The 9,250-nt window shown below is 36.3% G+C and overlaps 1 protein-coding gene across 2 annotated transcripts; it reads right to left on the bottom strand.

Annotated features, from left to right (window-relative positions):
* Window positions 1–1,317: 1,317 nt before the first annotated feature.
* On the bottom strand, window positions 1,318–9,049 carry SPP1 (secreted phosphoprotein 1). Of its 2 annotated transcripts, XM_054484441.2 has the most exons (7): window positions 8,921–9,049; window positions 7,775–7,842; window positions 7,627–7,665; window positions 4,610–4,690; window positions 4,301–4,342; window positions 2,940–3,263; window positions 1,318–2,246 (listed from the first exon to the last, which is right to left on the bottom strand). In XM_054484441.2, the coding sequence occupies exons 2-7, from the start codon at window positions 7,826–7,828 to the stop codon at window positions 1,842–1,844; spliced, it is 945 nt and encodes a 314-aa protein (XP_054340416.1). In that variant the 5' UTR covers window positions 7,829–7,842; window positions 8,921–9,049; the 3' UTR covers window positions 1,318–1,841. The 2 variants fall into 2 exon arrangements, with proteins under 2 accessions (XP_054340416.1, XP_054340417.1); XM_054484442.2 differs by lacking the exon at window positions 4,301–4,342.
* Between the last annotated feature and the right edge of the window lie 201 nt (window positions 9,050–9,250).

Raw genomic sequence — 9,250 nt, 5'->3', positions numbered from 1 at the left:
CTGTGTATTTGTACCCACTAATCAACTTTTCTTCATCTTCCCCTTACCCTCACCCTCCCCAGCCTCTTGTAGAGCCACCAATTTACAGTCTATCTCTATGTGATCCACTTTTCTAGCTCCCACATATGGGTGAGAACATGCGATATTTGTCTTTTTGTGCATGTCTTATTTCACTTACTATAATGACCTCCAGTTCCATCCATGTTGCTGCAAATGACAGGATTTAATTTCTTTTTATGGCCAAATAGTATTCCATTGTGTGTATATACCACATTTTCTTTATCTATTCATCATGAGGGACATTTACATTTATTGCACATCTTGGCTATTGTGAACAGTGCTGCAATAAACATGGGAGTTCAGATATCTCTTCCACATATTGATTTGCTTTCTTTTGGTTATATGCTCAGCAGTGGGATTGCTAAATAATATGGTAGTTCTATTTTTGTTTTTTTGAGAAGTCTCCATACAGTTTTTCATAGTGGCTGTACTAATTTACAGTTCTCACCAGTGTACGAGTGTCCTTCTTTCCCCGAATCCTGGCCTGTGTCTGTTATTTTTTGTCTCTTTGATAAAAGCCATTTTAACTTGGGTGGGATGATATCTCATTGTGGTTGTGATTTGCATTTGCCTGGTGATTAGTGATGCTGAGCATTTTTCCATATACCTGTTGGCCATTTGCATGTCTTTTTTTGAGAAATGTCTATTCAGATTTGTGCCCATTTTAAATTGAATTATTTGGGTTGTCTTTTTTTTTTCTTTTTTTTGATATTAAGTTGTTTGAGTTCCTTATGTGTTCTGGATTTTAATTCCTTCTTAGATATATAATTTGTGCATGTTTTCTCTTGGTATTTTTGACAACATAGGCGAATCTAGAGGATGTTAAGTTAAATAAGCCAAGCACAGAAGGAGGAGTACTGCATGATCTCACTCATATGTGGAATCTAGAAAAGTTGACCTCATAGAAGTAGAGAGTAGAATAGTGATTACCAGCAGCTGGGAGAGTGGGAAGGTGGATGAGGGGAGGTTAGTCGATGGGTACAAAGTTACAGTTAGCTAGGAGGAATAAATTCTAGTATTCTATTGCAAAGTAACTTGACTATAGTCAATAATAATGTATCGTATACTTCAAAATAGCTAGAAAAGAGGATTGAATGTTCTCAGCACAAATAAATGACAAGTGTTTGAGGTGATGGATATGATAATTGCCCTTTGATAATTATACAATGTATATATGTAACAAAACATCACACCATACCCCATAAATATGTACAATTATTATGTATCAATTGAAACCAAAATAAACCTTTAAAAACATTATATAGGCAGTAAAAAAGGTTATGTTTTATTAATTGCTGGACAAATGTGGGAAAACAAATAAGCAATTGACACCACCAAATTCTTATTACATTCAAGATAAAAGATTTATTCACACCACAAAAGAAAGATAATCACAACAAAATATACACTAACTTAAAAAACAAAAGATTATAGTGACATAAAATGTTATATTCTCTTTTTAAGTGGGTAAAAGTATTTTGTTTGCTTCTACATAAATTTCTATTCATGAGAGAATAACAAATATTAAAATACAGTGATAGTTTGCATTTCTTCTATAGAATGAACATAGACATAACCCTGAAGCTTTTAGTTTACAGGGAGTTTCCATGAAGCCACAAACTAAACTAATTATCAAACACATTAGTTATTTCCAGACTCACATAGATACACATTCAACCAATAAACTGAGAAAGAGGCATTTCATGTTCTCTTTCATTTTGCTATAAAGCATTTTTTCTTTCGACTAAAAGCAAAGTGAGAAATTGTATTTTTTTCTCCTTTTAATTGACCTCAGAAGATGCACTATCTAATTCATGAGAAATGCGAAATTTCAGGTGTTTATCTTCTTCTTTACTTTTAGGGTCTACAACCAGCATATCTTCATGGCTGTGAAATTCATGGCTGTGGAATTCATGGCTGACTTTGGAAAGTTCCTGACTATCAATCACATCGGAATGCTCATTGCTCTCATCACTGGCTTTCCGCTTATATAATCTGGACTTCTTGTGGCTGTGGGTTTCAGCACTTTGGTCATCCAGCTGACTCATTTCATGACTGTCCTTCCCATGGCTGTCCCAATCAGAAGGCGTGTTCAGGTCCTGGGCAACGGGGATGGCCTTGTATGCACCATTCAACTCCTCGCTTTCCATGTGTGAGGTGATGTCCTCGTCTGTAGCATCAGGGTACTGAATCACGGCACAAATGAAGGAGAATTATATGAACAGCTAAGGATGGGAATATGGTAATCCTTTTCTGCTCTCTAGCTTTTAGGCCATCTTATACTAAAAATTGCCTAAATCTGGCTGAAATAATACTAGCATGTTACTTTGTATAGTACTTTACCAAGCCCTTTCACATATGTCATCTCTTTTAGTTTAATAAGTACATCACTTACATATGTAATGAAACCTATAAGGTAGTTTTCATCATATTGAAACCTACATAAAGAGGAAGTGAATTGTTAGTTAAAAAGTAAAGAGAATAGTAAACGTCAAGGCTATGTCAAATCCAGATTCTGTGACTAAGGATTCAGTGTAATTTGCAACTACAATTCCTCTTAGGTATTTAACTTCAAAACATGACCATTATATTTTTAAAATAATTGGTGTTTTCCATTTATTTTAATCTGAAAATAAGTGATCCAGGATTTCAAAAAGTAGAATTGTGTTTGAAAATCAAATCTAGAGAGAAATTATGTAGACTTACAAAAACCGCCAAGCAGAAAATGATTTGTATTCAATGATCATAAAGTAGAATATGAATGAATTCTTGCTGAATGGATGAATGAATGGATGAATGGATGAATGAATATGCAAACTGTGGTTTCCTAGACTTGAGCTCTAGTCAGAACCATCAGGTGTGTCTGTTAAAGGATTTACCTGGATGTCAGGTCTGCGAAACTTCTTAGATTTTGACCTCAGTCCATAAACCACACTATCACCTCGGCCATCATATGTGTCTACTGTGGGTTCAACTGGAGTGAAAACTTCGGTTGCTGGCAGGTCCGTGGGAAAATCAGTGACCAGTTCATCGGATTCATCAGAATGGTGAGACTCATCAGACTGGTGAGAATCATCAGTGTCATCTACATCATCAGAGTCGTTCGAGTCAATGGAGTCCTGGCTGTCCACATGGTCATCATCATCTTCATCATCCACATCGTCCATGTGGTCATGGCTTTCGTTGGACTTACTTGGAAGGGTCTGAAAATTAAGATGGCCAGGAAAATTAATGTATGGGTTTTTATTTTCCCTTAGCCTTTATAGCACATTAGTCTTTTACTATCTTTCTTTTTATTTAGTTTCAGAATCTTTGCATTCACAGTACACACCATGGCTTTTAGGAGCTAAAGTGAGCATCTTCCAATTTCTCTTTTAACACAGGGATTAATAACATTCTGAGGAACATTTCTTACTTTCCAACAAAAATTATTTTTATAGATATTTTCAAGCCAAATATGTGAGTATAATCTTCATATCAATAATATTGTTTTTCCTTATACATATTAAACATTATTTACTAAATTCAGTGATGTAGTACATACAGATACATAGTTATGAGACTGTTTTTTATTTGAAATGAGATTTATCAAAAGAGAAGAGTATCCATATTTTAATGTGTGTACCAAAATCTATAACCCCTTTCCTATTAACATGGATAATTGAAAGGTGACTCTGTTATGCATGTGTGTATAAACTGCAGCTCAAAACTGTTCATTGAATTAAACAATAAATGTCTATCAAATTTCGAATTGACAAATATATTGGGTAATTTATCTAACTTGCTTTAATATTCTTAGTATATTCAAGTTGAATCTTAAGGAAAATAAATTTACTCTTTGCTTAGCAAATATATGAATGATCCTAATAAAAAGAATAGTTGTCAAATAAACTATTTTATTAGGAAAGAAAACTTTCCTAAAGGCAAAATCTTAGCTTTGATAGGCATTAATTAGATGCTTATTAGATATTAGATATCTACAAAATACCTTAAATAAATTGCAAGAGCTTAATGTTTCAAATAACAGGCATTAATAAACATCTTCTGTAATGCTAAACTTATCCGAGGAAACCAGGTATTTCTGATATTTAGTAAATACATGTTTTCTTTATGAGCAAGTTTTAGACTGCCAATTAGCTGGAAAACTTGCTAATGAAATTTCATCAGAAGAGAATCCAGGCAATGGCTTCTTTCATTTCTTCAAGGCTTGATGGGCCTCTGATTGAAAATGAGAACTTACCTCTTGTTTAAAGTCATTGGTTTCTTCAGAGGACACAGCATTCTGAAGAAGGAATGGCACGTGTTAGTGTGCATCACACATGCCTACCTTTTTTTATTCAAAAGTTAACCTTTTTAATCCAAAGCAGTTTTTATTTTTCAGCCTCGTCTGTGGATGGCTTAACACAGAGAGAAGCCAACATGGCAGATCAGTCAATGTCCTAAGCACATGTTTGCCAGCAGGCAGGCAGGATTCATCTGAGCAGCCCAAATGGCCTGACTGTGGCTATCTTTCATCACTGTAGTTTAATTATGAGAAGTTTAAAAATACCTGTGGGGCTAGGAGATTCTGCTTCTGAGATGGATCAGGCTTTAGCCATGTGGCCACAGCATCTGGGTATTTGTTGTAAAGCTACAAAAAAGTTGCATGTTTATCATTATTAAAAAAAGAAACGTAGGGACGAATGGAAAAAACAATCATTCTTCACTAGTCTTGCTGCAAGCATACAGTCACCCGGACCCTTAGGTACCTTTTTTTCTTGCAGATTCATTTAACAAACTCTTATGTAGCACTTACTGTGGGGTAGGCACTCTTTCAAATTGCTTTACAAATATGAACTCATTTGATCCTCTCATTCCCCTATGAGATAGGTATCATTATTATTCCCACCTTACAGATCAGAAAACTCAGCCACAGTGCAGTTAAGTGGTAGGAAATGGCAGAGCCAGGCAGGGTTCAAACGCAGGCAAACTAGCTCTTAACACTGAACTTCACACTGTGCTTTCTTTTTGTATGTTTGCTGGCTGAATTTTCCTCTCAGATAAAGCATATCTAAACCAGATGTGACCTTAATTACTGTTGATCTTCATTGTGTCCAGTCCATGGAACAAGAAGGAACTCTCTAAGGCTGTGCTAATACAGTATCCTCTAACCACATGGGGCCATTTAAATTTAAGTTAATTAAAATGAAATGGCTAAGCACGGTGGCTCACCCCTGTAATCCCAGCACTTTGGGAGGCTGAGGCAGGCGGATCACGAGGTCAGGAGATCGAGAACATCCTGGCTAACACAGTGAAACCCAGTTTCTACTAAAAATAAAAATAAAAATAAAAAAATTGCCAGGCGTGGTGGTGGACACCTGTACCCCCAGCTACTCGGGAGGCTGAGGCAGGAGAATGGCGTGAACCCAGGAGGCGGAGCTTGCAGTGAGCCAAGATCGCACCACTGCACTCCAGCCTGGGTGACAGAGCAAGACTCCATCTCAAAAAAAAAAAAAACATAAAAATTCAGTTTCTCAGTTGCACTAGCCCACATTTTGGGTGCTCAATAGCCATATGTATCTTACCAGACAATGTAGAAATATAATATTAAAATCATTGCACAAAAGTTCTATTGCTGTAAGGTGCCAAAGATGTAAATGAAATGGATTTTTCTTTAGCCAAGTTATTTATCTGGAAAATACTGATAATATGCTACTGCAGAGGAGTAGAGATTGCTCTGAGTAAAGTGTCATCTGATCTGCTGAATCATCCAGGGCCAATCATTACATTTCCCTGTCATTGAGAATGAGAACTCTGGGGGTTGCACAGAGTTCCTTCTGCAGCCACCTAAGGAGTGGATGAGTAGAGAGAGAACCAGTCAGAAGTACTTGGAATTTCTCTCATGGCTGGCTCTAACCAGAGGAGCTTCGTATTGGGCTTCTCTGAAAGGTTTTGCTGAAAGAAGGGGTTCCTTGCTTTAAGAAGATGAAAAAACAGCCGGGCGCAGTGGCTCACGCCTGTAATCCCAGCACTTTGGGAGGCCAAGGAGGGTGGATCACGAGGTCAGGAGATGGAAACCATCCTGGCTAACACGGTGAAAGCCCGTCTCTACTAAAAATACAAAAAATTATCCGGGCGTGGTGGCAGTCGCCTGTAGTCCCAGCTACTCAGGAGAATGGAGTGAACCTGGGAGGCGGAGCTTGCAGTGAGCCGAGATCACGCCACTGCACTCCAGCCTGGGCGACAGAGCGAGACTCCATCTCAAAAAAAAAAAAAAAAAAAGAAGATGCAAAAACAATGGGACCAGGTGAGTTCAGAGTTTTTCTCTTCACTTTTTCATATCTATCTATCTATTCTCATGAGACATGTAATACAGGCTCAGAGAGAATGGATGTGTAAGTTACATTTATAATTTTTAAAAACTCATATGAAGAAAATAAAGGTAAGCAAAATGAATAGACTAAAAATCACCCAGTAATCCTAACACTCACAGATAACCAGTGTGTATTTTCAGACATATATCCTTAGAGACTTCCTCAATTTTTTACTAGCTTTAAGTTTCCGGGATTCTAGAAGGCTGAGCCTTGAGCTCTTCATGCATTTCTTAAATTGTTATAGCTCCACGTGCCTTCTAAAATGCATCTTTGCCATATTTTCATTTATTAAAAAGGCACTAATTCTTGCCTCAAATAGTATGACCTCTATCTTCTCTGGAGATGTTAATTTTTCTGGTTTATTATTAGGATTCAACACCTGTATTTTCAAATCAGTTGAAAAACAGACACACACACCCCTCCACAAACAAACGAATACAGAATACTTCTTTTAATGTCTTCATTAAGCAATCTAATTGCAGTGACCCCCAAGGCAACTCTGTTTTGGCCTTTATTCTGTTCAACTGGAATTGAACTCTGTGTGCCTTTTTGTCCAAGCTTCTGGGGACAATGCCCATTTGTTGTTTGGCTGGCACAGTTTCATCTGTTGTGGAGGGGTAGGTACATCTTTAGTGCTGGTCAAATAATTATAATAAAGACTTTGGTTGGTCTTATGTTTGGTTAGAAAATGTGATCTAACATCAGCTGACAATCACAATAGATACAAACAGCACACATAGACTTTCTTTTCACAATGGGCTTCTCAGCTAATATCTCAGACAATATTGTGAATATTATGGTCATACAAACAGTTCTGACTAATATCCAATGTGAATTTTAAATTTAGCAATCCACTAAACAAAGCAAAAACTGAAATTTTCTGCTTTTAGATCAGTATGTGGACTAATGGAAAAAAAGTCACACAACTTCATATAACTCATTTTACATGCGATAACTCATCTTACATATAACTCATCTTACATGCCTAGACATTATTATATTTAAAACATCTGGGTTGGTTTTACAAACTTATATTTATTAAAAACTGTAGTGTGCTTGGTACTGGTCTAGATTCATAGGAGGCCGTCAATAAATACTTGTAAACCAATGGATTTGACTGAGAAGATAAGTAACATCACAGCAAATGTTTCTTGCGTCTCTCACCATAATTGAGTAAATGATTTAACTATATAAAAACCTAAAAGATGCTTACCTGCTTTTCCTCAGAACTTCCAGAATCAGCCTGTTTAACCTTAGAAACAGAAAAGATGAAGAAAGATTAGAAGAATGTCCTCCTAGCACATGGAAGCACACAATTCAGTTATTTTCAGGGATTTTCTTTAAGATGCAGCTGTACTCACTGGTAGGGCATAGGTGATGCCTAAGAGGCAAAAGCAAATCACTGCAATTCTCATGGTAGTGAGTTTTCCTGCAAAATATTTCATAAGGAATAGTTGACATCTTCATAGGTTACAACAGTGATACCTTTTTATACTACCACATTACAAAATGATCACAAATAAAATATATTTTCTATAGAATCTTTTCTACTTCTTAGAGATGCCTTTTCTTTTTAGTATTATGGTCTTTCAGGTTAATATTTATATTGCCACCTATTCTCCATCTTTCACTATTAGGCAAGGGAAAGGGAAATTTTGCAATTCTGTATTTATTCAACTTTAAAATTTAGAGTTCCAGAAATTATACCATTACTACCTTATATATCTAGCTCTCTAAACCTACAAACAGATCAACAGTAACTTAATTATATTAATAAGCTAGTATGGGAATACTTTTCAGAGAAGAAAAAACACACAAAAAAAGAAAAAAATTTGCTTTATCCATTTTTCCAACATGTACTTTAAATGTGACTTTTAGCTTAATTATTAAGTAGGTGCTACTTAGGTGAAATCAAACTATCTCTGAAATTTGTTATTTAAGTAAGATGTTCTAAAAATGTGAAATTCAAAGGAAAACATTGAAAATAGCCAACAGCTTTTCTATTTGTAATAATAAGCCTACACAGTGTCATACAGGTATCTTGGTGAATATTTTAACAGCTAAATTTAGCAGTGGCATATTCAGAAAGGGTTTTCTTCCCCTTAAAAGTGAGATACATCATTTAAAAAATAGCACTGTAATTGGTTTCATTAGCGTAAAAGATCCCTTTTCTTTTAAATTCCTGCACAGTCACCCATTGAAAATTATATAGGTATAATTATTCCAAAGGGGAATTTAATTTTACTATTTTCTGATTAGCAGTGGTGGTTTCCGTTCTTTTGAGGACCCAGTGGAAGTATTTTTAAGTTTTAAATTTGATTGGCATTCAAAATATCTAGACACCTTTGTTCCAGGAGACCTGCAATGTATGTAATCTGCTTATTAAAAAGGCTAGAAAATTTAAGTCTGTTTAACAGCATTACAATTAAAAATATTTTTCCTTAGAATTTGGACTTCTCCATGAAATTCAGCTGAATGTACAACCCAGTAGCAAACTGAAGCCATACCTTGGTCGGCGTTTGGCTGAGAAGGCTGCAACTGGCCTGAGACGAGTCTGGTCCTGACGATGCTGTGCTCTCTGCCTCCTCCTCCTGCTGCTGACAACCAAGCCCTCTCAGAATTTAAATGCTGCTGCAGACATCCTCCACCAACACAGGGAGGCGGAGAGATTGTGTCATGAGGTTTTCTGCCACTGCCCAGCCCACCTGCTCCCACACTTCCCCCTCTGGTTTTGTGGTTAAAACAAAAAAAAACAAAAACGCACACACACAATCTACAGTTAAAACATTACTTATGTACAATGTCATTAACTAGCTTTTTCGTTTATGGGATGGGCA

The sequence above is a fragment of the Pongo pygmaeus genome, chromosome 3 (assembly GCF_028885625.2).
Source record: "Pongo pygmaeus isolate AG05252 chromosome 3, NHGRI_mPonPyg2-v2.0_pri, whole genome shotgun sequence".
Taxonomy (NCBI): Eukaryota; Metazoa; Chordata; class Mammalia; order Primates; family Hominidae; genus Pongo; species Pongo pygmaeus.
Note: the sequence above shows the minus strand (reverse complement) of the source record. Positions and strands in the feature narration are given on the sequence as shown.